This window comes from Pelmatolapia mariae, linkage group LG16_19, assembly GCF_036321145.2.
Source record: "Pelmatolapia mariae isolate MD_Pm_ZW linkage group LG16_19, Pm_UMD_F_2, whole genome shotgun sequence".
In the NCBI taxonomy this organism is placed as follows: Eukaryota; Metazoa; Chordata; class Actinopteri; order Cichliformes; family Cichlidae; genus Pelmatolapia; species Pelmatolapia mariae.
The window spans coordinates 14,124,875-14,152,831 of record NC_086241.1 but is presented as its reverse complement, the minus strand read 5'-3'; the positions used below and the strand labels follow the sequence as shown (position 1 = coordinate 14,152,831).

At 43.6% G+C, this 27,957-nt stretch overlaps 1 protein-coding gene across 6 annotated transcripts in view; it reads right to left on the bottom strand.

Moving 5' to 3' along the window:
* Positions 1 to 2,696: 2,696 nt before the first annotated feature.
* Positions 2,697 to 27,957, bottom strand: part of si:ch211-45c16.2 (mitogen-activated protein kinase kinase kinase 13) — a 40,845-nt gene continuing 15,584 nt past the window's right edge. For 2 of the 6 annotated variants that reach the window (XM_063499183.1, XM_063499185.1), the window contains exons 2-15: positions 24,908 to 24,970; positions 14,364 to 15,073; positions 12,854 to 13,037; positions 12,556 to 12,747; positions 11,726 to 11,884; positions 11,436 to 11,594; positions 11,225 to 11,333; positions 10,995 to 11,104; positions 10,759 to 10,875; positions 10,229 to 10,390; positions 9,316 to 10,078; positions 9,161 to 9,231; positions 8,755 to 9,046; positions 2,697 to 7,682 (exon numbers count right to left, since the gene is read on the bottom strand). In XM_063499183.1, the coding sequence (XP_063355253.1) occupies positions 7,581 to 7,682; positions 8,755 to 9,046; positions 9,161 to 9,231; positions 9,316 to 10,078; positions 10,229 to 10,390; positions 10,759 to 10,875; positions 10,995 to 11,104; positions 11,225 to 11,333; positions 11,436 to 11,594; positions 11,726 to 11,884; positions 12,556 to 12,747; positions 12,854 to 13,037; positions 14,364 to 15,006 (3,063 nt within the window). In that variant the 5' untranslated portion in view covers positions 15,007 to 15,073; positions 24,908 to 24,970 and the 3' untranslated portion in view covers positions 2,697 to 7,580. Of the gene's footprint in view, positions 7,683 to 8,754; positions 9,047 to 9,160; positions 9,232 to 9,315; positions 10,079 to 10,228; positions 10,391 to 10,758; positions 10,876 to 10,994; positions 11,105 to 11,224; positions 11,334 to 11,435; positions 11,595 to 11,725; positions 11,885 to 12,555; positions 12,748 to 12,853; positions 13,038 to 14,363; positions 15,074 to 22,455; positions 22,789 to 24,907; positions 24,971 to 27,957 lie in introns of those variants that run through there. The other 4 variants (XM_063499188.1, XM_063499186.1, XM_063499184.1 and 1 more) reach the window with 4 other exon arrangements.

Genomic DNA, 27,957 nt, shown 5'->3' with positions numbered 1-27,957 from the left:
TCCCGCAGTGCCAGACGTGTTCCGCTGCTGAAGCCAGTGCATGTCCAGGCCCGTCTGAAGTTTGCCAGAGAGCACATGGATGATACAGCAGAGGATTGGGAGAATGTCATGTGGTCAGATGAAACCAAAGTAGAACTTTTTGGTATAAACTCAACTCGTCGTGTTTGGAGGACGAAGAATACTGAGTTGCATCCCAAGAACACCATACCTACTGTGAAGCATGGGGGTGGAAACATCATGCTATGGGGCTGTTTTTCTGCCAAGGGGACAGGACGACTGATCCGTGTTAAGGACAGAATGAATGGGGCCATGTATCGTGAGATTTTGAGCCAAAACCTCCTTCCATCAGTGAGAACTTTGAAGATGAAACGCGGCTGGGTCTTCCAACATGACAATGATCCAAAACACACCGCCCGGGCAACAAAGGAGTGGCTCCGTAAGAAGCATTTGAAAGTCCTGGAGTGGCCTAGCCAGTCTCCAGACCTCAACCCCATAGAAAATCTGTGGCGGGAGTTGAAAGTCCGTGTTGCTCGGCGACAGCCCCAAAACATCACTGCTCTGGAGAAGATCTGCATGGAGGAATGGGCCAAAATACCAGCTACTGTGTGTGCAAACCTGGTAAAGACCTATAGTAAACGTTTGATCTCTGTTATTGCCAACAAAGGTTATGTTACAAAGTATTGAGTTGTATTTTTGTTATTGACCAAATACTTATTTGCCACCCTGATTTACGAATAAATTCTTTACAAATCCTACCATGTGTATTCATGGATTTTTTTTTCACATTCTGTCTCTCACAGTTGCCGTGTACCTCTGGTGCAAATTACTGGCCTCTGTCATCATTTTAGGTGGGGGCACTTGCACAATCGGTGGCTGACTAAATACTTTTTTGCCCCACTGTACCATCAGAACAGTGTACATCACTGTCACAACAGTGTTTGTTTTCATTCAAAGGCTTTATGATTTTTCCTATAATGGTGGGCCGGTCTCTAGTCAAAATGCCCGGGACGATTTTTTTGTCCCAGTCCAGCTCTGTATGCAGCTCATCTGCAGTCTGGTGTTACCAACATCTTCCTATTCAGAAGGCAGAATTTCCAAGTTCTGGGTACAATCAAAAGCACCACGACTGCAGTTTTTGTGTTGGATGTAAAAAGCAGGCTAGAATCATGGCGGCGGTCAACGACGGTCCAGGCGTGGGATTTCTCTCGTGGAAATGTGCACGTTATTTTTTCCTTTCTATTGGTAGGTGGCACAGTGCACTTGTGGCAAGTAAGAAAGCTAGAAGACTGGCAATCTTGCTGGGTATCCAGTTACGGAAGCAACACATTAACAAGAGAATTCTGAGTAAAACCAAAGTTACTTTCCCTAGTAACTAGTTACTTTGAAAGTAACGAGTAACTTGAAGTAACTGAGTTACTTTTTTAGAGAAGTAACTAGTAATGTAACTAAGTTACTAATTTAAAGTAACTTACCCAACACTGATGATAGCACAGTTTGACAGACCTAAAGTGTGTTTGTACCATAGAGGTCACTCCCAGAGAAGTTTTAGCTGAAAACTTGGCATATCTATGCAAGCTGTGCAGTGTGTCGTGAAAAAATGTGGGGAAACGGGACAAGTAGAGGACAAAAAAGGAAGTTCAAGCTTAAAAAAAAATTTAAAAATATTATATAAAGTAGATAAACCGGATCTGAAAGTTATGTCCTTAAGAAACCTGGTCCTTCAGCTGACCCATCTACTGCTCACTGGAGCCTCAATAGAAATGGTTTTAGTAGAAGGGTGGTTGTCAACAAATTATTCTTAAGGTGGGGAAACGCTGAATTACGCCAAAAATACTCAAGAACTGGACTAAAAATGACTGACAAGAAGTCTGATGGAGTGAAGAAGCTGAAACTTTTGGTTCAGATTACTGTCAATATGTACGGAGGTCAGGAGAGCACTTCAACGAGTGCCTATAGCAGTCTGTCGTGGTTTGGAGCCGTATTTCAGCCAGTATGTTGGGGATCTTGCCAAAAGTGATGGAATTATGAACACAGAAAAACACCCCCAGATTTTAACCTACCATGAAATAACAGAAGATTTCTTATCCAATGGTGGAAAAAAAAAATCATACCTGGATTGGAAAAACTCACAATGGAACATCATCATTCATGAACTCAGCTTGGCTTTTATTTTACTTCATTACTATTCCTGAACTATTCCTGAAGACTGCTTAAAGGAATTCCTAATAGAGTTCAGACTGTGTTGAAGAAATACCAAACACTGAATTGTACAAGCTCTGTTTTTGTCTTGTATACTTTATATATTCCGTGAACATTTGCACATTTCAATAAATAAAGAAATGAGGAGTGGCTTAATACTTTCAAACAGCAATATACATGCATTTCTGTCTCTCTCTCTCAAGATATAGATATCCATCTAGATTTCATTTATGTTATATATATATATATATATATATATTTATGCAACATTTATGTGTTACCAACAAATAGCTGAATTGTTCTTTTTTATAACAAAACAGGTAGATCTTTGAAGAAAGGATTGCAATCTATGCACCCGTTTTCAATTTTCCATGGAAAACATGCGGCGTGGCTTTTGCACACACACAGCAAAAAAATAAATAAAATAAAAAAAAATAGAGCACACTAAGAGAAGCACTAAAGAGTAGGGGACAAACAGAAGAGCCAGACCACAGAGGTTTGGGTACAGTACAGCATTTATTCCATGCAGTTGTTTGCGCTGATTTAATTCTCCCAGTTACTCGTTGCACTGTACACTGGATAATACAGGAAATTGACAGGATTGGTTGATCATAATGCCTTTCAACAGGAAAGAGGATAGAAACAAGAGTAACAAAGAAACATGAGTCCGATAACACAGGACGAGGCAACAGGATGTCCACGGTTAGAGAGACGATTTCACAGAAATTTGAATGCAAGTTGTTGTTTTTTTCCCCAGTAAGAATGAGAGGAAGTGAGGGTCACCGCAAATGCATCGCGCATCCCTCCAGGCTTCACGCCTCATTTACACTGCGGAGACAGCCCACCGACTGACTTATGTTTGGAAGTGGTTCCTAACAGCCTACGATGAGATAATTACTGATGTAAAGTCTGCTAAATCAAAGCTAAATGACGAATGGTCCCCTGCAGGGTCAACGTGACATGACGATGCTTTTGTTCAACCACACACACAAATACTGTCCTCTTCCCTGACCAATTCATTGTGCTTCCTTTAAATAATACTTTCCAGGAGAGAAGTCGTAGGTCGTGACATTTCTGAAGCTGCCTGAAATTAAAAAGAACACTACTCCTCCTCACCAGTCATCCAATAAATTAAATTAAATTCAACAATCATGTAGGCCAGCTACAAAGGAAAAACAAAAACAAAAACAAAAAACAAAGATCAAAATGAAATTAAAACTACACAACAATCATACTTCACAGGATATACGCCAGAAAGATAATGTTATTAACAGCTTGATCGGATTACCCCGTCATTACAACACGCTGGGTTATTTCACACGAACGTAAACAAGAGTGAAGGAGGAGGCTCGAGGAAAGGCAGAAGGTGTAAGCCTTTCCGAAGCTGTGGAGCAAAAGGCAGTCCGTCCATCGGTGTTAATAATCACCTTGTGCTGCTCGGGTTTATGACTCACACCCTCCTGTAGTGTTCAATACTGATGGGGGACAGACTTAAAGAGTTTCCTGCTCAACCAGTCCGCTGGTCATCAAGCTCGAGGCTTTGCCAGAGCTGTGCAATGACAAAGAGAGAGAGGGAGGGAGGCGATAATGGGTCACATGACATTTACAGGTGTTTATGTACAGGAGTAACACTGAGATGAGGTCGCTGAAAACCGAGAGCAGCCCGGTGCTCCTTGGCCTCGTCTCTGGCTTATGTTCCTTTATATGCAGAATCTCAGCCGTCTGCACACGCTCGAGCCGGCGGCTTGACATCATTATCGTTAAATTCAAACTGGCTGGCTGTTTGTCAGCTTGAAGATCAGATCAGTGAGGATGATGACAGAAATGGGGCTTATTAAAAACAAAACAAAAGAAAGAGCTCTCTCACAGATGCAGTATCCCTTTTCAGCGACAACCAGAGAGGTAAAAAGTAATATTGCTCTGGATAACCATCAGGAATTAAAGGAATTAAATTATGTTAGTCAGAAAAAGAGGATGGAGTCAGGTTATTTACATAACACAAGCCTAACTGTCGCCATCTAGTGGCTGCCCATATATTGCTCTTGCACAAAACCTGAACATCCAAAGCAGCAAAGACATGGCCACAAAAACGGGGCATTTTAACAGCGATATTCAGAAAAATTCAGAGAAAACTGTTTCTGCTGGATGAAGAAACGCAAAACAAAAAAGACACCAGCGCTTTTAATTTAACATGTTTACCCCACATTACTTGGCAGCAAAATGTTCTGAATCTAGTCTTTATCATACCGTTTAGCAGCACAGGGTTAATCATTTTATCACCTTTCACAGAAACACAAAATAAAGATTCCCTCTGATCACATGTTTAAAGATTGCTTTTAGGAGAAGGATTAGCTCTGTAGCTCTGTAATCGTGAGATTTTCCATGCATGTATATGGAGTTTACAGGTATGGCTGTTATATGCTAAAACACACCAAGTGCATCACCATCTCATCTTCCTGACTGTGGACGGTCACACAACTGCTAGGAGTGGACCACGTTTTTATCCTTGTCATTAAAGAGAACATTTTCTTTTTCTCATACTTTTTTTTTTTAACTTTAAAACAATGTCGAGTCCTGACTGCCTTTCAAAAAAAGCAGGCGTGCATATTTGTGTGAATTGGAAGTCTCTGGGAAAAAAAATGTAACTCTAAAGTGCGAAACATCTCACCATTACACAAAAATTCTGAAACCACCCGTGGTATGTGCTAAAAGCAGCAACGCTGATTAGACTGTGTGCCACACTAAAGATCAGAGATAGCCTGAAAGTTGCAGGGAAAGACCTCGAACCAACCGTGCAAGCATTTTATCTGCTGAAGACACAACTATAAACCCACAAACAAAAAGGAAGTCATCGCCAGGAACAGATTCTTGACAAAATATTAAAATGAGCATTTAATTTATGATTTTTCTAAATTTGAGCCCCATCTGGAGTTTGCATGTTCTCCCTGTGTTTGTCTCTGCATATGCAGGCTTCAGGTTCGGTTAACAGGCGATTCCTAACTAGCTGTAGGTGTGAAATGTGAGGCTCCAGCCTCCCAATCACCCTGAATTGGATAAAGAGAAGGAAATGGATGGATGGAGATTCGAGCTCTTGCACTACATGCACTAATGTTCCAAGTTATTAGGAAGAAGTGTGGCATTTATTTTGTTTTTGAATCACAAATGAATAAACCATCCAGATTTAAGTAGGTGTGTGTGCTGAGGAGGACAGAGGACATTAGGTAACCATAAGCCTATATTTTTTCAGATTTTTTAAATAATACATTTTTAATTTGGTCTATATGCTTCTTAACCCCTTATCACAACACATGACAAAATCATTTTCATCTTTCAGGAACCATTTGAATTTTCTCTCAAGGCAAAATCAGTTGAGGAGCGCACATGGTAACATCTCGGCTTAGTTGGTTTTACCGTCCATGTTCAGCCATCAGTACCTTGTGAATGCTTTGTGGTACCGCGATACACCAAATATCCCTGTGAAGCTCGTGATCCCTTCTTTCTGAAACCCTTTGAATTGTGTCTTTAGCACAAACAGCAACACAATTACGGTCATTTAAAGAGCTCTTCTAAAAGGGCCCTGCAGCTGGGCTGATGGTGAAAAGAGTTAAACTGATAAATTATTAAACATGTGATCAAAGGCCGCTGTATTTGCATGTGTTTGGTGAAAAAGGATTAACCAAGAAACTAACTATTTGGGACTACATAAGGAAGTATTTTAAGAAAAAAAAAATCTGGCCTACAAGATTCACACTTTGAATTAAAAAAAAGAAAAAAAAAGAAAAGTGGATTAGTGTTTATTTAAGTATTTTAAGTGCTTTAAAGGAAATTCTAAAATCCCACTCTGGACTTAAAAAAATAGCCTCTATAAGCAGCTCTCTGACACCTGCTGCTCTCCGCTAGCTACCAGTCACTGTGCTCGTGTCTAGCCAGCTAGACATGCAAGATCCTGAACAAGCGACTTCTTTCTCACTCGTGTTATTGCTGTTATAATTCGCAAATAATCGCCATTTTGGACATCGGCATAATCCACCCTGCTAGAAAATGATCCGTGGAACATGCCGAACCTGAAGATTTCAAGAAATGGGATACTGCACCTGGATGCCTTGTCTCCACATCACATTAAAGTCTGTTACAGCAATAAAAGGTTGAACATCAAGGCTATCTGTAAGACCTTTTCAAGTATTCCTGCATGGTCCTTAATATGTGCCGCTCAAAAGAAAACAAAAACAAAACACATTCCTTCATATAATTGGTCCAGTTTCACAGTCCTTGAACGATCCTGAGATGAGACTTGAAACTGTAATGTCTAATGGAGAGGAAAGGGCTTTGTGTCGTCACACTCACATTCACTCACACTCTCACACACAGATAACTCCCTCAGTAACTCTGCCTGTGACATCTGATTGCTGATGACGATTACGTTGGCATGTCTTTAAGAGAAGGACGAGCAGAGTCAGAGAGGAAGAGTCTCTTTTCTTTTTTTTTTCCTTTTTTTTTCCCTTTAGCTCTCGGCCACGTCTTTATCTCTGATGCTCTGTCCGCTTCATGCAGTCTTGGGGCAGCGTTTTCATTTCGCGAGCTGCATAAGCATGCTTCGACAGCTACGTGAGGGCGGGGGGGTGGGGGATCCTGAAGAACAGACACATCCGGTGGTTTCAGGGAGGGAGAAAATCCAGTTGCGAGGCAGGTTGTTCATGCTGGTGTTCACAATGTTTTCCATGAGCTCCATGCTCCCCACTTTAGTCAGTGGGGAAGCGGGGTGGAAGCGGAGGAGGTGGGGTACTGGGACTTGATACTGTAAACTCATGATAAAGCAGGTTGGTCAGGCTGCAGTATGAGCTGAGCGATTGCTTGTTGTTTGGAGATGTCTGTCCACGACAGTGAGATGTTGAAAGCCGCTTTTATTCTGGGTCTGAGAGACCAACTACTGCAGTTCTGCATCTCCCCACTGAAAGCCATCATCCTCTAAACGATAAGCCCTTCTCATCATTATCATGATCATCATCGTCATCATCTGCACCGTCTTCCAGTCCTGGTCTCTCGCCATCACAAAGTAAACCCTTGTTTGGATTCAAAATGTCTGTTTATTTCCTCTCTGTTCAGATCAGAGAAGTTTCATAGCTCCTGAATTTTCCTTCAGAACTCAGACAAAAATAAATTATGAACGTTAAACTATCTATTGTACATTATCATTCAAAAGGGAATCCCTGCAATGGGTTGCCTGAATGCTGTGCTAGATGAGGGGTGGGGGTCATTACATGGGACATTGCTATAGGGAGCTTTGTTTACAATGTTTGTCCTCTTATTGCTGTATTTTCTGCAGAGCAGAGAGGGACATGATGGCCTCCAGGCAAAAAAGATGATGAGCCCTTTAGGCAGGTTCACCACGAGGAAGGAGCCCCGACTTTGTTGTTTCTAATAGTGGCATCGGAGCACTCGGCTTCTGACGAATCACAGTCCGAGTCCCCAAACTGTAGCGGATTCTGAGAGACAAAAGGGAACAAACAGGGGAACATTAAGAAAGATCCAGCATCAGGGATGATTTGAGATGCATTATGATCTCAAGAAAGATGTTTTGTGCAATGCAGTAAATAAAATAAACATAAATTAATGTTTCTTATGACTCCAAACAAAAAGGGTTTGGAGTCATTAGTTCCAACTTTAAATATGACAGGCTATTTGTGTTGCTGACATATCCACCTCTTTATGACCACAGTGGGTGGATGTGCTGCCGGCAAATCTGTAGCAACTGTGTTATGCTATCATGTGAATATGGACCAAAATCTCTGTGGAATGTTTCTAGCACCTTGTTGAGTTTGTGCCACGAAGAACAGTTCTGAAGCCAAAAACGGATCCAACCCCCGTTTCTTTCAAGGTGCATGCAAGATGTACCATAGTTTATAATAAGGTCAGTATGGACTCATTACACCCAAACAGCCCCATGACTAAAAGCTCAGGCTGCAGACGGCTCTGCTCCTGCTTGTGCATGGGGAGCAGCTAAAACCACTTGTTTCAGGCAGAGGATGAACTGATGAGCTGCAGGGATTTTTTTAAAACTGTGAATCATTCAAAGCTACTGTAGCAAAGTTCAAAGATAAAAATATAGAATTAGAAATGAGCACATTCGGTCCCCTGTAAATGAATAAATTAAACATCAAAGTAAAATGATTTAATGACCTACATACGAATACAGAGTGTGTTTATCAGTAGTGATAGAGCAAAGGCTTACTATTAATAAGTGATGTGCATAGTGTCACATTATTTCAGTCTATATGTAGAAGCCCAGCCCTTTAAACCATCTGAGAGCTTTTATTTGGCCACAGAAGTGCTTTCAGCTAAATGCTCATATCTGCATGCTAAACCCATTTTGGTAGTAATCCTTTAAACAGCCGCTCATGGTGGCGCTGGAGGAAATGTTAGGACACCATCAAAGTCCGAAGACCACATGGTCTGGACTCGTGTCTTTTTACAAAGCTGCTGAAAGCTATCTGGACTGAAGCGGTGGCTCTTACCACCCTTCGAGCTACATCTGCATAGAGATTCATGCAAACTGACCTCGTAGCTGTGTTCATCGGAGCACAGCTTCCCCAACGAGATCTGCGTCTTCACCCTGCGGACGGCACACTCCTTGTCAGAGAGGCCGTCTGACTGGGTGGAGATGTCGATGGGGATGTCCGGCGTGTGGGACAGCAGCTCGTCCAGGTGTTCCTCCTGACTGGCGCTCAGCCTCTCCAGGGGTCCGCTGTGCGAGTGGTCACTGGTGTTCCCTTCCTCTCCGTCAGACACCGACAGGTTCTCTGAGCTGAAAGTAGAGTAGGACTGGAAACTGCTCATACAGCGATGAGGTCTGTCAAGGAGAGAGAGGAGAAAAAATGAGAAAAAAAAAACAAACCTTCCACATGGTTCTTTTGCTGCACACAATAAAAACCTATCTGCAAACTAAATGACCTTCTGTATTCACCTCTGTCTCCTTGGAAACTCCACTTCACTATCCACCTCTCCCTCTTCTTCTTCGGATGACTCATCACCACCCTGAAAAAGAAGCGGTAACAGTTTTTAATCCCACACAAGCACACGTTACATACTCGTCGGTGTAAAGCCACCAGCTCTGCTCACCTTCCTGAGCGGCCTGAGAGTGCGGGGCAGTGCAGAGGGCAGTGTGTGCGCGTGCTGGGATGCATCCTGTTCCTGCGTCTCTGTCTTCTTTGTGGTCTCTCCGTCTGAGACTGTGTCTTTGTTGTGTGCTCCCAGAGAAGACTGGGTGCCCTCTTGGGTGTTGAGTAGTGAGTAGTGCGGCAGCTCTGGGTGGCTTGATGGGGGAGGGGTCTCCTGACAGTGTAGGCAGCCGGGGAAGGGGTGAGCCTGGCAGCAGGGACATAAAGAACCAGCACCAGCGCCTGATACAGGTTTGGAGCCGGTGGATGAAGTCCGCTGTCGCGTGTCTGCATCCACAGCAGTGGAAATGAGGTCAGGACTGGAGCCAGAAACGCGGCGCTGCATGTGGTCAGTTTGAGGGCTACGGAGGGCGGCGGCGGGGCCGAAGTATCGCAGGTTGTTGGCACAGTTGACAACGGCCTCCTCGCGACCTTTCAAGAGGAGAAAGTTCCCCTCCGTTTGAGGAGGGTGGTGGTGGTGGTGGTGGTGATGGTGGATCGGTTGCTCCTGGAGAGATTGGGTTTCTTCTGATGCTCCAGCAATGGGCTTCAGCACAGCGGAGAACTCGCTGTGGCTTCCTTTGCTGTTGGCGCGGCGGTGTCGAGGCTTGCTTCGGTACCGGGCTTTGCCAGGAGGGGTGGAGACCTTCGGGCTAGCAGACAGCGGTGAGGGCGACGGGAGAGGGTCTACGCTAGGGATGCCATCAGACCGAAGCAGGTCTGGCCTGGAAAATATGAATTGTATTCAACAGTTCATTTAAGTATTTAAATGACACTGTGACCTGAGCTGCGATAAATCACATATCTGCAGCTGAACCTACAGATACATGAACATGTGTAACTTTTAATAGAGATAATACGTTTGAAAATCAGACCTTTTGGTGGGAGGCATCCCAGGTTTGTGAGAAATGCTTCCTTTCTTCTTGATGAGCTTCTCCACAGCGTTGGACCTAACGATCGGTCGGACTAAGTGGCGCTTGTAGCTGCCGGGATATTTCTTCTCCACCGCCTGCTCTCTCCTACGGTGATGCACAGAACTAGATTTAAGTCAGATCATGGGGGAAAAGCAGTCACACTGCACTTTAGTTAAACACAACATAGCAAACATTAATGGGAAGTGAAAAGCATTCCTGACATGTAAAGCTACATCAAGGAATCTGCAATAATTTAAGAAACTCACTATTTATGTACGTCACACGTAAGTCAAAAAAAGCAGAGACTCATAGGAAAAGTCTAAAAATATTTACGATGCCATTCAGATAATTTTTGTCACTCTAGCTAGCTGAACATGCTTTCAGTTCTGTTGCAGTTTGTTACTGGAAATGTTGAAAGAGAGGAAATACGGGCATAATGAGAGCAGGATACTAGTAAAGCACACATGTGACAAAAATGTTTATCTACATACTTCATCAGTTCCTTTTCTCGGACCTCCAGCTGCAGCATGATGGCACTGAGCTCCATGTAGAGGTTGTTGGCTCTCTCCAATTTCCTCTCATAGTGCTCCCGGATGTCCAGTGCATGCCTGAGAACATGCATGAAATACATCCAAATGTTCAACTCCAGTAACTTCTGCTTTATGTACAAATTAAAAACCATGTCTTCTATTAACAAGCCACATGTTTGCTCTCTTTTCCCACACACCTGAGTTCATCCCTCCTGCGTCGAATCAGCTCCTCGTCCAGCCTGTGGATGCAGGTGCCTTCACTTTTGATCTTCTCAAAATGCTTCTTCACCTCCTCCCTCCATTCTGCCTGTAATATGGATTTACACAGTCAACATGCAGCCAGAGCATTCACTGCACAAAGAATTACACTGCAAAAAAGCACACAAAGTTAAGGTGTAGTCTTGCATTTCTCAGTATTGGTCCAGACCTGAGACTTAAAGTAGGTCTCCTGAGGAGTTCCCAGAACATCTGCAGAGGCGATGTCGAGATGTAGGAGAATCTGACGAAACGACGGCCTATTCCTGGGCTTTCCCTGCCTGGAGTTCATGAAAATCACGAAGGAAGATACACAGAGTATGTTTACGTTCTAGCAGTTATCATATTTTAAGTGATGTAGTAGAAAAGCTGTTTTTGCTCACCATGTCTGTTTCATGAGGATTTTAAACCCGTCCGGGCACGTGGAGGGGACGGGAAGGTGGAGACTGTTGCTGCCGACACCCCAAATAATGGCAGAGGAGTCCACATCTTTGTAGGGAATCTCTCCAGTCAGTAGCTCCCATAACACAACTCCAAATGACCTGCAACACAAAAGCAAAGATGGACAGGTTTCATTGCAGAAACATGACTATTAAAGATGACACTTAAAATATCCTTTTCTATGATGTAGAAAAGCTAAACATTGCTTCATATTTCTTCATCTATTACTCACCAGATGTCTACTTTTTCAGACACAGGCTCATTTCTTATCACTTCTGGGGCCATCCAGGCCACCGTCCCCGCAAATGACATCTTTGTACTTTTATCACTGAGCTCTTTGGACGTGCCAAAGTCTGAGATTTTCACAGTGTCGTTGTGGGTCACCAAAACACTAAAAGATGCACAAAGAGAAAACACAGCAAGGTCAGTCTATTTGGTTAAGAGGAGTGTAAAAAAAAAAGAAAGGAAAAAAAAAAAAAAAAAAAGGCAGACAAAGCCAAAATCGAAAGCAGGATGAGTTGGCCCGGGGTTAAAACATTCAGGCTGATGATGATGATAATGCACAAGTTTTTACGGGGTATGAGCTTTTCTTTCTTTAGCACTTAGAATCAGTTTTAAGCCAAAACGACTCTGCTGATAGAGAAGCATCTGAATCACCCCATTAGCCGAATGAGTCTGACCTTTCCAGCACATTCAGACTGCTATTATTCTGCTGACTAATACAGTGTGTGGCACTGCTGCAGCATGATGATATTGATTAGAGATGCAAGCGTGCAGCGGGGATGAGACAGAACAATCTGTCATACTCTTACATGAAGACGAGTAGCTTTTGTTAAATTTGAGAATGGTATTTGAGTTAATGTCAGACTATTCAGAGCAGAAAGGATGGATTGTGTGAACACAGCACCCATGATGCACCAGGAAAACTATGCATTTCATTCCCACAAATAAGGAGTAAATAACTTAAATTTGATTTAAGTCTACTACTGTGTTTTCTCAACACAAATGTATAAGATGCTCCTCCGTCAGAAAGTAAATCAGCTTCCTGCCCGACAAACTCACTTAGGAGACTTGAGATCTCTGTGGATGATCTTGTGCAGGTGTAGGTAGTTCATGCCGCTGGCAATGCCTGTGGCCCAGTCCACCAGCAGCCTTGGGGTCACTTTCCTCCCCGCTCTCAGCACCTCATACAGCTGACCCTGGGCACAGTACTCCATGATAATGCAGTAACAAGGTGCCTGGGTGCACACACCCCTGACACAGAAAAAAAAAAAAAGACAGAAAACATGTTAAACACACCCAGAGCGCCACCAGATGAAACAAACGCGTCACGCACAAGGGCGAGTGACCGCGGACTTACTTGAAGCTGATGATATTGGGATGCTTGAGCTTTCGCAGGTGCTTAATGTCCGTCTCCTTCTGCTCTCGCACCTTCTTGATAGCCACTTCCTCGGAGCGAAACTTGCCCAGGAAGACGGCACCCTGTGCGCCGCTGCCAAGCCACTGCAGTTCTGAAATCTCCTCGAAAGGAACCTCCCACATGTCTGAAATCAGGTTAGCAGGTTTTGTCAAAATGACCATAGCATCCTGGTACTTTGCAAAGTGTACATGATGAACTACATGTGTTCTTTTGCAACTTTTTTGTCAGTAATACTTGCTCTTCAGAACAATGTTTTATAGGCTTACAGCCCAAGGATAAGGATGTTTGTGTGTCTTTCATTTTTGTTTATATAAATGTGAAGCTACTCCTACAAGTTGTGAAGAAGCAAATACTTCATATTGGTCTATAGCAGTGGTGTCCAAACCCAGGCCTCGAGGGCCGGTGTCCTGCAGGTTTTAGATGTGTCCTTGATCCATCACAGCTGATTTAAATGGCTAAATTACCTCCTCAACATGTCTTGAAGTTCTCCAGAGGCCTGGTAATGAACTAATCATTTGATTCAGGTGTGTAGACCCAGGGTGACATCTAATACCTGCAAGACACCGGCCCTTGAGGCCTGGTTGGCCAAGCCTGGTCTATAGGTTCAGATACCTATAGGTACCATCTCCAAACCGTACATCACAGCAGATCTCTCATCTTGTAAAACCTTCTCTTTCATTCTTGCTGCTATCCTTCTGTCCCCTAACACTCATCTCCACCCACTCCACCCTGCCTGTTCTCTCTACTTCACCCCTCATTGCCCGTCGCTTTGGATGGCTGACATCGGGTACCTAAACACATCCACCTTCACTACTGACTGCATCTTTCTGCTTGCCTCCCTCTTATTCACACACATTTTGTCTTCCAATATTTTTGTTAAACCCTTGAATTATAGCTGAAAGTCTGCACTTTGATCACAGCTTTCAAATCCACAGTGGTGTCAATGTCCACAAATGACCACAAAACACACCAGAAAGCACATATTTTATAGTTCTTATCAATATGTGTATAAATAAGCCTTTAGCTCCTATAAATGTCTTAGACCCTCAAATACTAAATCATGCTGTTTAAGTGGTTTTGGAAACAGAAGCTACGACCTCTAGCCCAGACTACGGCTAAGCAGCCACGAGATCCAGCCCAGTTCTGTCTGACCTCGACTCGTATCCCGTAGCTCTCGTCCAGCCTGAGCATGCAGCCCTGCAGCAAGGTGAGCCTACCTTTACCATGACCTCAATTCAAACTGACAGCTGTGCAGCTTCACTCGCAACAGCAAAGCGGTGAAGCCAGGATAGGCTATTCAATTACAGTTTCAGAATACATTAGGAGAAACAAGAGGGAATCTTTTGTTTGCTTCTCAGAAGTTTCACAGGTATGGGGACATCTGAATTAAACAAAAAGCATTTAGTGTGTTAAACTGATGCCAAACAGAAAGATAAAACCCAAAGTTTACCTTGCTGTTGTAGCTTGTATTCAGTAGAGTAGGTCTTCCCAATAATGTTCCACACAGGCCGCAGGCAGCCAAACAGCCCCTCTAAGAAGCCTCCTGACCCAGGAGGGGCTCTTTGGAAGTGCAGCTTGATGTCATCAGGGTGATGCGGGAGGTTCGGCTTGCCCTCTCCATTGTGGTCCATTGGACAGTCCCCCTCTCCCATATGGTCGTCCATGCCGCTGCCACATCCAACGTGCTCATGGGATGCTGGTGACCCAGCTTCCTCGTGGTCCTGCTCCTGCAGCTGGAGCACGCTGTTGTCAAAGTGTCCGCCTTCGCTCCGAGTTGAGTCCACGCTCAGGGCTGCGTTTGGTGGACTAGTACCGCCCAACATGGACTCCTCATCCTGGCCAGGCGTCTGCAGCGTCTGCAGGGGAACGGGCAGGTGTGTCGGCGGAGCGAGGTCTGTGATGATCTGAGGAGGTAAGTTGGATAGAGGGGCCTGAGGAGGCTGCGGTTGGGAGTTAGGCGAGCTGGATTTCTTCATGCTGTCCCCAACCACAGTGAGTTTGAGCTCCTCCTTCAGCTTGCCCACCAGTAGACTGGGACAGGAAGTCCAAGAGAGCACCTCAGGGGAGCTGCCCATGGTGTCGTGCATGTGCATGGGCTGCCCAGTGACGATGAGTGGGACGTGTCCTAGCACACTGGTTTGTCTAAATGCTGAAAATCACCTGAAGAGAAAAACAGAATGAGAAACTGTTAACTAGATTAAAAACTACAAAAACAGGAATGCAATTAAATACATTTACATAACTATAGTCACCTCAGATAAAACATAATTAAAGCTGTCTGCATGATAGGACCCTATTACGTCCTAAAACAGACATGAACTCCTCTCATGTCCTCTATTAGATCTGCAGGGATTGACAGAGCATTAATGATTATTATTTTTAGCTACACAGTGCAAACACTGCAGGGTAAATGATGTTGGAAATATCAGAAAGGCATCAATTCAGTGCGGAAGAGACAACACTGCACAATTAATACTAATAACTCATATCTAGGAAACTTATAGGAAACAGTCGGCCGCAACCAATCACACACACCAACCGAGGCTTTTCTATTATCTCTCTGAAGCAGTAACCCTATAGACGGGATTAAAGACCTTGCTGTGTATTAGGACTGCTGAGAGCAAGACATCTGGCACGAACAGCCCATTCTCATTGCTTCTTAAAGCCAACAAAGGCCCAGGCAGCCGTGCACATGGAGGGTCAGAAACTGACACAGAATCACCAGGTGAAGATCTTTACCATCCTAATGTGTCTGTGAGTCAGGAAGGGACACAGCATTTAAAAATAAACGACAAAAAATATGCAAATCCTCTGTATGCACTTTTATATTTGGATTTTGATATTGTGACATATTTGGTAAATGCACTGGTACTTTTATAAAGCTTTTCTACTCTATTTAAGCACTCAAAGTGTTTTCTTTCTGCAAGCCTCATTCACCTATTCATACAAGCACCCTTTTCTATGTCTAACTTTATATAACCTGCTTGCTCTTTATAAAACTCTAACTTTTATCCTAACATTTACAACTTGGGGTTTGGTGTTTTGCTGAAGGCTATTTTAACATGCAGATTAGATCAGCCCTGCGAAAGATTAATGGCCTGTCCAGGGAGTACCCTGCCTCTCGCCCTATGACAGCTGGGATAAGCATGAACTGGATGGATGGATGGATGGATGACATAATTATAATTCTTTGTTAATTGAGGAAATAAAATACCAAATCACACTGACAAATTGCCTATTACATCCACAAATATTACACAAATACTTCCACGTCCACTGATGGTGACGTGGCAAAAGCATGAAATCAAAATAATAATAATTTAAAAAAAAAAAAAAAACATTAAAATTTTGTTGTGTTACATAACACTGGCTCACATGATCTGAAGGTTAAGGTTTGATAGTTTAATAACACTAATCAGGAAATAAAGCTGAAAGATCATCTAGCTGGTGAACCCTGAGTAGAGATCATTTCATCATGCATACCGATCCAAAGGTTAAGCACAAACATTCATGCTCAAGCACTTTTTGCCTGATAACATCAGGCATAGTTTAAAATTACCAGCAATTTTGCAACGTGACAAACAAAACTATTTATTATGCAACAACAGAACCAAAACTATCAACATTATTCACCTTCTGCTACCAATTTTGCAACTTTTAAAAGGATCAGTCATTTCCTAAAAGGCAGATTTTAAAGAGACTGTGGGGAACTTCAGGCAATGACTAATTTGATCTAGAGTGCATTTACGGCAGTAGGATGAAATATAATAAAAACTACGTTTGGATAAAAACAAAGTAGTAAAAAAATTAACTCCTGGTTAATTATTCATCAGCAATTTCTGAATATTTTTAATATTATACAAAAATCTGTGTGTTTGATTACTACTAATTGCTTCTCAAATATAATATTATTTGTAAGGAGAAAAAATGCTGAACCCTACCTGTGCTGAAGCCCCTTTTCCTGTAAGTGTACCTACATTCATGATGTAGTAATTGAGTTTGCAGGTCAGTGTACCTGGACTAGAGGTGTTCTGTACGCACAGTGCATTTTTCCAACACTGCCACCAGGAGTTGCCAAAGTCAAAACCGGTCAAATCCTCCAGGCCGAGGCTTTAATTTGTTGCAAGTGTGCCGCACGCTGTGTTTTCAGACAAACAGATGGCCTTTTATCCACAGTCTGACTGTGTTTATTTACCCAAAAGGGGGAAAAAAGTGAATCAATCACTGTGTAAATGACACTTGAGCTTTCTCTCCTTTAAATCCACAAGGACAAAAATCCAATCATGCCTGAGCAAGCTGTAGAAAACAGAGGGTGTGGGAGACAGAGAGAGAGAAAAGGACATAGTGAGAAGCTGCACAGTGCGCACAGTCACAAAAGATCAAAGTCCAGGAGGGAGGAGACAGAGAGGCAGAGCAGTGCCCTGGCTCTGTGTTACGTGGAAGGAGGACAGTCATATAGTCCAACTGAAGCCAGCGTGGTTTATGTTGCTCTCTGCAGCACGGTCGTAGAGCTCCTCCACTTGGCACGGGTCAAAGTACAAACAAGCCCCGATTACTCGGCTGCAGATAAGTTCTCTGCAGACGAAGCTGCAACAGACCGCCTGGAGTCCCGACTTCAAACTTAGTTTTAATCCCACTTTTATTCCAAGCTTCTGTTCAATGCTTTTTGCAAGCGTTCGCCAAAAGCATGTACTGTATCCGTGTATCTACTGGACGGGTAACATGAGTGGTGTGAGTGTGGGGCGGCTGCCAGGAGCTCATCTATAATGCAGGCCTGTCTCTAAGCAGGCTGCTGAGAGTGCAGGGGAAGGAGAGAATGCTCTCTCAGGTATCCAATAAATCCGTCCCTTCCAAAGCAGAGACAAACGAGCTGTACGAGCAAAGGCTCATGCTGTAATTCCACCTCACAAACAGCTCTCAGAGCTGGGCTTCTGACGTGGGCTTGCTGTGGGTGGATATGGCTGACTGGACAGAGAAACACGCACAGGAAGACCGAAAAATTAACACCTTTTTACTTTTTGTTTTTTTTAACTAAATCTCCTTCCTAACAACAAGAATCTTTAGTGCCTTTATTCTACAAATCCGGCACCAAGAACAGGAAATGGACCTCTTGCTCTTTTCCATTAATCTCTAATGGAAGATCTCTATGGGTGTAGAATCCCATGAATAATGTCTGTGCTGCAGGTTTCATTTCCACAGGCATTTATTTACAGGACTTTCCGAAAGAGATCGTGACTGAGTAAAAGGACAAACCGACGGAGTGTTTGCACGAACTCGGTGCTGCTTCACAGAAGTACACAACCCACTTATTTAGCAGAATGAATAAAATAAAGAAAGAAAGGGAGGAAGAGAGGGAGAAATTATCAGAGGCTGATCCTTTAATCCCTCTACAGGGCTCTAGAGACATGCTTGTCCAAACACAGACCCTATTCAGCCCTCCCCCTTCATTTATCCTCCACATAATTCCTTTCATTTCTTGCCTCTCTAAAGGTGACCTAAAGCCTAACAGATCATGACATGTACATGCATAGTATATAGATACAACCTTATAAGAGCAGAGCAGCACTGCCGGATAAAGAGCTCACTGCAATTGGTTATTGTAACGCTTCATATCCGAGTGCACACAACAGCTGGTGGTGCAGGGGGATCAGGTTCAGGGAGCACACATGCTCACACACACACAAACACGCATACACAGACAGACGCACACATGCCCGGGGCGTGTCTGGCGAGATCCAATAATCCCACTACTCCCAGCAATTCACGGGGGAATGCAGGTTTTTTTGTATCACTCAGCAAACGCCAGTATGGTTGTTTAGATCCTGCTTCAACACTCTGTGCCAGCAGGAAGTTCAGCGATACTTTGAGCGTAAACGCACGTACACAGTCCACCCGCAAAACGCGGCATTGCGGGCGGCATCTGCGTCTCTGTGCTCCTCATTAAGAGAAGCCCTGCTGGGACCCATAGAGGGAACCTCCCTTCAGGTGACAGCTGCGACCCCCTGACAAAGAACCAATTTAGCCCCTATCCCACCACATCATTCACACGTTACCATGTCAACACAGCATCCGTCCTGACCTTCTGCTTCCAGTCACACTCAATCTCATCCAACACTTGGAGAGGCTACAAGCGTGAAGGCTGTTGTTGTAACATGTGCTACCGTGTCTTGGACACAGAATGATATCTAGATCTGGATTTGGTTTTTAGAATATCAAGAAAATGTCACTCAAGCCTTTTTTTGTTTAAATTTTATACATATTAGCAAAGATGTGAACTGAAATAGCAACAAATCCTCTAAAAACATTCCAGGATACAGACGTCGATCAGCATCAAAAGTCAATCACGTCCAACTTTAGCCTAAACTGAGCAATCCCGCTAACAAGCAGACAAACTGAACCAATCACGTCACCTCGTCCACAGAGGTCACGAGGACGAGGAAAACCAGATCATTCCACTGATCAGTTCTTCAGCTTCCTTTTGAACAATAAGATGTCAGAAGAGAAGTAAACATCTCACTTGATGAGATACTGGAGGTTTAACACCTGCCCTACAAACAAAATCAAATCGCACACTAAAGCACACATGCCTGCAGCACAATGAGGCACAGCCTTTCACATCCGGTCATTCCTGAGAGCTCATTTCTGGGAGGAAAGATAAATACCTGCACCAACAGAGCACTTTCATGCCTCCTGACCTCTTGTCTTGAAACAAACAAGAGTGAGAGACAGATGGCGAGAGCAGCGCTTGTCTTCTCTGAGCATGTGCTCGTCTTGGTTATTCTGGGTCATAATTGAACAGCTGAACTCTGATGTCTGTGCTTGTTTCTCTCCTCGGTGCACTCTATGGACCTTTGCGGCCTCTGCTTATCGAGTGACTAAGCAATGGTGTGAAATTTGTAAACATGCTGCTCATATATTTCCATAAATTCCTCAGAAATGTGAGCTGCCCGGTCCTGATTTGATGGTCGGGGATGTGGTCCGACGTGTAAATCAGCTTTCACTTGCTACCAAGGCCATGAGTCCTGCCAGAGGGGATTGGACAGGCTGCCGTAGGTGGGTGAAAGTAATAATCTGCTGGTGTGGGGAAGAGCTGTGGAAGGGAGAAATAAACAAATCTGGCACAGCGCTCAGGCATCTGCCGTCACACGGCTGACATTTCCCACTAATACCCTTTTTTCATATTCTGATTCCCTCTGCTGACTCACCTAGGCGGACTTAAAATACCTGTTATTGGCCGAAGGCGAAAGCGGGTCACAGAACAATAATCCCTGCCTGTTTACCTGCCTGCTCAGGGTCTGACTGGCGTTGCTGGTCGAATAGGAACAAGGTTGAAGCTGCCGCTAGAAGCCACAGGGAAAGTGCCAGGTGGGATCATGTGTAATTGGGTTTGTTGTGAAGACTGGATTGAGTCAGGTGGCAGAGGAGGAGGAGGGGGGAGGTTAGGTGCATGAATGAAAGTGCCAACGAGAGGCGATGAGTAGGAGGGATGGAAGAGTGAGTAAAAACAAACCCGAAGAGTGTGCTGTCAGCATTCAAACCCTCCAGATGACCAACAGAATGAGCACGACTGTGAATCATTAGCACTCCAAACACACACACACACGCACACAACTTGTGCCTCAAATAGCCTCATCTGGTACAAGCCAGAATCGGAGAAAATAAATAACTGAAGAAAAGCTTGTGCGCCATCGACACGTCACACACTCTCCCTCCAGCCTCTTGGCAAGGCTGCAGACAGCACTGCAACCAGGACACAATGCCTAAAAATCTGCAACTATCTGGCATATGCTCCTCTGCAAAACTCTCAAGGCTTCAATACGAGCCTTTCTAGTCAAGCAGACTCTCTGCTCCCAGTGATGCTTAGCAATAAAAGCTCTACAGAGGTCTATTTATGAATACTAACCACACTCCCACACACACACACACATCCAGATATCTGATGAATTCGAACAGACAGAGGGATGGTGAGGCCAAGGAGACAGTGGAGGGAGAGACTGGTTCAGAGAAATGTAGATAAAGAAAAAAAAGAAAAAGCAGATTAAGAAGGCAAAAGGGACCAAAGGAGCTGTGAATGAAGCAGATAAAAAGGAGGGCGGACTGCAGAATGAGTGAAATCAGAGGAAAAATTAAGACGAGACAGAAGAACAGCCGTTTTGCTGTTTTCCATGGCTGCTCGCGGCGCGAAACTGTACCGACCACGCTCCAGTGGGAAAGACTCCCAGAGCGACAACAAAGGACACAAGAGGAGCCGGCTCCATGTGAACCGGGCCTGTCTGCCCTGCACGACCAGGAGACAGCAGCACGCACGCACACACACATACACACAATACTGCACAACAGGGCAGCTGCTGCCACAACAATTCCCCTTGTGCTCTTTTAATAGGGACGGCCTGCCTGGCCCGACAACAACAAGGAGAGAGACAGACACACAAACAGTGACACAACAGACAAACATGCATATTGCAGGAGCCTGTCTGTGACTGACACCGTTATAATGGCTGAAATATGAAAATACACAAAGCCCCAGCTAAAAAAAAAGAAAAAGAAAGAAAAGTGGGGCAAGAGACTCTAAGGGGACCAAGTGGGTGTTGTGCTACATGTTCTTCCTTCTGCTTAAAAACAGCCTCTCTAGCACAGCAGAAAGCCCAGAAAATCAATACACATTAGTGCTCCTGTTATCTCCTGGCTTCATGCTTTCCCTGCTTGCTCTTAAAAACACAGCATGCATGTAAATCTAAGCAGTGAACCTCCCCCAACCAGTAAAGTCAGACACTCTGGAGAAAACCCCTCATAAACATGAATATCCAGCTTTTCTTTTTTTTTAATGCTCTCTTGCAAAAGGACGGATGGATGGATGTACGCACGCTGGAGTCGTCCCCTCCTCCACCTCCTCTCCTCTAAAGCCTGGCTGCTGGCTACTCATCTTGTGTAGTTACATAAACATGCTTAGTAGCAGAGGACAGAGGTGGGCACACACAGAGCTCTCCTGCTGCCAAGTAAATACAGAGGTTGATGTAAAGAGCTGCAGGACAGTCGAACATGGCGAAGCGGGCAGGGGGACGTTAAATATGCGAGAGTTAATAAGAAGCAGTGGAAAGAAAGTCAGTGTGGTTTGGAATGACCGTGACTGTACACAAAACACATGTGGCCCAGATAAGTCAGACTGAGGGGTAGTTATTTATCTATTTATTTATTATTTATTGCATTTGCTGGCAAAAATAAAGCAGGTGAGGGCGGGTCTGTTGCCCTGTACCTTTACCTACATCCCACCTGTCCTTCAGAGGGCACAGAGAAGCACTGCATCAAAAAAAAAAAAAAAAAAAAAAAAAACACCCCCAAAAAAACCAAAACCCAGCAGCGGCGTCACCGCTGAGCCTAAAATAGCTCCAGCACGCACCAACGCACGACCGCTCAACACACTCCTGCAGCACTGCTACTGAACAAATACTGACATGTGCTCTATACACACAGACAGACTCCCTGCAGATGTGTGATGTGCAAAAGAGACAAATCATACCCATAAGCATGAGAAGGACAAGTACCTCCACATTACAGTGCTTCCACTCAGATGAACGGCAAAAGACATAGCATCAGCAGATTACTCACAGCAGACACGGTTCAGATTCATGGTCCTCTCTCAGCTGAGGCAGGGATGTGTGGCGGGGGGAAAAAGCCGGGCGAGAGGAAGACCGAACTGACAGTCGGGATTCAGAAGAGAGGAAAAAAAACAGAACAGGAGTGAGGGAGAAGGCAGAGGATGGAAGATGACAGACATTCCTCTAACTCCTGCAGCACCTGGGCTGTGAGTGGGAGGGCGGCATAGTCACCGGGACGATGAAGACCTGCTCACGTCACACTTTTCATGAATGGAGCCGTCTGACGCAGGGAGGACGCAGCTCAAAGAGCAGAGGAGATTGGGGGGGTGTAGGGGGGCAGAAAGGGCGGAGCTTGTTGCACAGACTCAGAAAGGAGGAGGTGCTAATGGAGATGAAGAGGAAAGCAGAGGAAGAGAAATGGAGGAGGAGGGGGGCGTGCATTTCAAAGCAGCACCAGCTGGGAACAGAAGGTTAGGCTGCGGTGGCGTCTCCGTAAGTAGGACAAACTGTTTCGGCACAGGAGAAAATCCTTTTGTACCAAATCAGTTCTTTCATGCCAATTGTGTCAAAATCACAAATGTCTGCAGGCTGGATCCAGTGAAGACTATCCATTTGTCACGAAATACTGCCCCCCACCCCAAAAAAAAAAGAAAAAAGAAAATTGGGACAAAATATCTTGCTTTGCAATCACGTCCGGTGGAAATTAATCCCTCTGTAGCGCCAGTGTCAAATAACAACACATGTTCTTATTTTTCAGGCTTTTAAATAGCACGAAGGGTATGCTAAAGGTCACAATTAGCACAGCAGCACAACATTTATAAGCTGAAAGTCAGAACTAAATAAATGAGTTAATCATGTGTAAACTAAACTGAAGTCAAGATGAAATAATCTCTAACAAAAAAGTGTTTTTAAAGAAATCATGGACCACCTTAAACACACTTCAGCAGTGTGTTTCATTAAATTTGCAATTTCTCCATTACAAAGTATTTTTACTGTTTAAATGGTAAGTTTTCCCCCAGTCTTTCTATGTTTATAAGAATATGGAGTAAAAAAAGATCCCTGGGATTATTGAGAAATATCAGCAGAGTAGCATCACAGCTGAGCAAGGAGCAGTGCGGATTAAAAGCAATGTCTGTATATGAATATCTAGCAATAAAACAAGACTCTATGAAACACACATCAATATTAACCCACTCACACATTCAGACAAGATGCCTTTAAACCCTATTTACCCCCACAGGTGAGCAGCTGGAAGGGCCACACTTCTATCTGTACTCTCTAAGCAGACTTTCCTTCTCTCTTTGGCCTCAGATAAAGGAAGAGGTGAGCAGTGTTGATGAATGAGATTTAGCTGAAAGCACATAAGTATAATTTGAGCTTTCAACACAAAATAATAACTTGTGAATAACCCTGATTAATATCTTCCACACAGATCCGACAGCCAGGCTTGCTCTGCTTCCTCAGTCACCTTCTAGAAGCCATCACTGGAAAGCAGCGCTTCAAAATATCAGGAAAACTAGTAAAGAACAGTAAAGACACTGAATAAGGACTCCATTACAGTGTACCAATACCGCCTCTGTGATTTTCTCCTACAAAATTACAGTTAAATGAGGTCACATCCCGTTCATTACACACATACACGGCTGCACTATGAACACATAAAACCACACAGAAGTCAGAAATGTTCCTGTAAACTGTGGTCATGTGACTTCAGTTATCGAATCATTATGACCATTATGACTAGCACGGGGTGTAAATGCTGTGCACTGCTGCTCTTTCTCTATATTACATAATAAGTGTTCCAGTGCAGTTTGACTGACTTCAGGTTTCTGCACAGGAGGCTTTATGCATGCTCTCCTTATTTACATAAAACACATAAATCTACAGCTGAAAGTATTAGAAAATGTATCAATTAGTTATTCTACAGGCAATAAAAATGTAAAACAATTACTGAGTATCTACATATACTCAGATACAAAAGATGGCAAAAAAAAAGTCCACTCAAAGAACTCAGGGCACAGGTTCATACCGAAGTCCTTACTGCAAAGGCCAGGCAATTACTTACGTGTCACTCACCCTCTCTCTCCTATCCACTCCACACTGCTCTAAGTAACAAAGGCCCAAAATGCTCAAAAATGTAATAATAATACTAATAAAAAGAATAATATTACAGCAGTAGAGGTTTAATAGCTTCAGGGCTGAAAAACTACGATAGTCAGAGAGAAAATAAAAAGGTCAGAACGTCAGAAGAATTGTTCTTTTCTCTCACCAAAAGGTCATCTAACGTCTCACACAGTCTCTGACACCCTCCCCTCAGTGGGCACCATCACTTCGGCCATTATACTGGTCAGCACATGCTTGTGACTTTGCATGTGTGCGAGTGTGTTCATTTACTGACCTGTCAGGTGGTTTCTGACCATCTCAGAGGTCTGCAGAGTGGGAACTGGATTCAGCTTCTCACCTGCAGCACAAACGCACACAGAGCAGTGAAAACGGGGTTCGTGCGAGAAACATGTTCCACTTTAAAGACTTAAATAAGGACAATGCACTGCAAGCATGATGCGCAATTGGAAACGCTGCCAACTGCAACATTTCCACAGTGACATTAATAAATCAACTCAACGGATGAGTCACCAGATGAGAACGGCACCCCCCTTTCCCCAGACTGCTGAGGGAAGGAGGTGCAACTAGGGCAAAGACAAGTAGCGGTGGTGTATCTGTCTGCCTGCACTACACTGTGTTTGTGAGTTTGTGTGTGAGGAAATGGCACAGACTGACACTGACTGCAGCCAGAGGGAGTACATCAAAAAAGACTGATAGAGAGGGAGGCCTGCGGGTGAAAGGAAAAGCTCGGGGAACAGATGATCCCCCGAGTGCTCTTGTTTCAGGCCAAAACCTCTGGGGAAGAGGATGATGGGGAGGGGCAGCAGGAATGTAATGATGCATTGAGAGTGAGGGGGTGGGGGGGTGGGGGTTGGGATATTGGAGCCGCATTGTCCAATCTCTTTCGTAAAGCCACACCCCAGCAGGGGTCCCTGCCAGAGGAGGCAGCCTGGTATCCTGGGGCGAATAGAGGCAGGGGCGTCCAAACACTGCCTATAAATGGCGTGAAATGACAGTGAAATGAGTCACGGTGCAGATGGCTGTGGATGTAAGCTCTTATGGGCCTGACATTAGGGAACGGTGAGTGTGTACTGCTGGATTTGTTAAAACTGCACTTTTGTGATGCACTGTTTAAAAAGTGATATGTCAAGCAGTCATCCCGCCCCCAGCGGGAGAGAGAAAGTGAAAGGTATTCTTGCTGTGCTGGTAAAGATACACAAAACACAGCAGGGGTTTTCCCAAAAAAATAAGAGTTCTGGTTAAATATTGAGAAAAAGGGACTTTCAAGTATCAACGGGGAGCTGGAATAAAATTTTGGCTCTGTTTGTTTAGCGGGGACAACAAACTCTGCTCTACAGCTGAAACTGAATTACAAAAACGCGCCAGAAAGACCCCGAAACAGTAAGTCTTAAATCCACTGCTTCAGTTGAGTTTAAGACATGTCTTCTATAAAATCCTCTAGTAAATAACGGTTTTATGCACATCAATTATTTAAAAAAATATATATATAAATATAAGTTGAAATGTCCTTCCCCACAAAAACACAACATACACTTTTGGAGCTTTATAATAAATACAGTTATAAAGTCATAGCATGATTACAGCCATTAAAAGCCTCTGTGTCTGTTTGAGCAGTGATATGTTCCCGTAGATTTATTGAGACATAAATTCAAATTGCTTTGTGGTGTATTTAAGGACACCACAAAGCAGCACAAAAACTTAAAACACTGAGTCAAGGCTAAAATCAGACCTTGCCTTTACATTTAAAATAATTGTCTCATTTAATTTCCTCCATCTAACTTTGCTAATAAGTCTTGAATTCATTTTAATGTTAACGTTTAATGTTAATGTTCCTCAAACTGAAACTTTTGGTTCAGGTTTTCTCCTGAAATGCTCACAATTTTCATCTCAGCAATGCATGAAGCACAAATAAAAAGGTTACAATGATAAAGTCATTCAAAAAAATTAAACAAGTACATGACTGCACCATGTAGATCAAAGCAATGCGCAGTACTTTACCAAGGTTCAACATAAATTTTACTCCTAACATAACTTTGTTTTGACCGTTTGCAGTGCCAGTCAAAGGTTTGGACACTCTCAGTGATACTGGACTATTTGTTAACCTTTTATTACATTGACTTGCATTAAATAATCACAGCAACAACAACAACTGAATTCTTCAGTGACTACAGCACATTTAGCTTTCTTCACCAGCTCAACTTGCAGTAGGTCAGTGAAGTGTAACATGAAACTGTGCCTTCTTCATCTGCTCATAGCTTACTTTTCTAATAACTGTTTGGGATAAATCATCAAGCAAGAGGAAAACTGAAGCACAAATTCACCTTTAAAGACACCCAGGTCAATGTGGGGCATCTCGAATGCTTACAAACTTTAACCCTCAGCAGTGGCAATGTGCAGAGTCTGCAGTGGCTGTAGGACAGACCTGACCTCCCTAAGGGGGCCCCACCTGGCTCCATTCACTCCTGTTGCAAGCAGCTTACATGATTTTGTTTAAACAAACCTCATGACAACAATGCAACCCACTCAATGAAAACAAAGAGGAGTTATCCTTCTGATAGCAAACAAAGGAGGGAAAAAAGGAGAAAGACAACCAGAGAGCAGTAAATGGAGAAAATAATAATGATTAATTATAATGCTAATTTACTAACGTAACTGTGGACCTCAACTTCCACTAACATTTCATTATTCTGACGTGTAACATTATTTAGCTTAGTGCGGCCTGAAATCAGACTTGTTAGCGTAGTTATAGTACAAACGCTTCATACCCAACCAGTTTGGTCTTGGGCATCGTTCCTGAAATAAACACAGTCTGTACCATTTCTAAGTGTAATGATTCACCTGCTGTCTTTCAAACATTTGTTTGAAATGTACCAGCACATCACTTATGTCATCAGAGAACAGCGGTTACAAGATTAGTAACCTCAAATTTGATAGGACTGTTGTTGCTCTATTTGTATAGAACTTTACAAAACAGACTTAAATTGTTAAAGATTTTATTTACACACATAATGCCTTCAGTTTGAATCTGAGCAGAAAAAAAAAAAAACTCCAAATCCATCAATCCATTCATTCATTCGCTTCCACTTATCCTTTACCCTTTTCTTCTCACATTCACTCATGCATTCATACCTATGGGCAATTTAGTGTTTCCAGTTAACCTAACCCCACTAACTGCATGTGTTTGGACTGTGGGAGGAAGCCGGAGAACCCGTGGAGAACCCACGCAAACACTTGGAGAACATGCATACTCTGCACACAAAGACCCTGGCCTGATGGTGGAATTGAACTCAGGACTGTTTTGCTGTGAGGCAACAGTGCTAACCA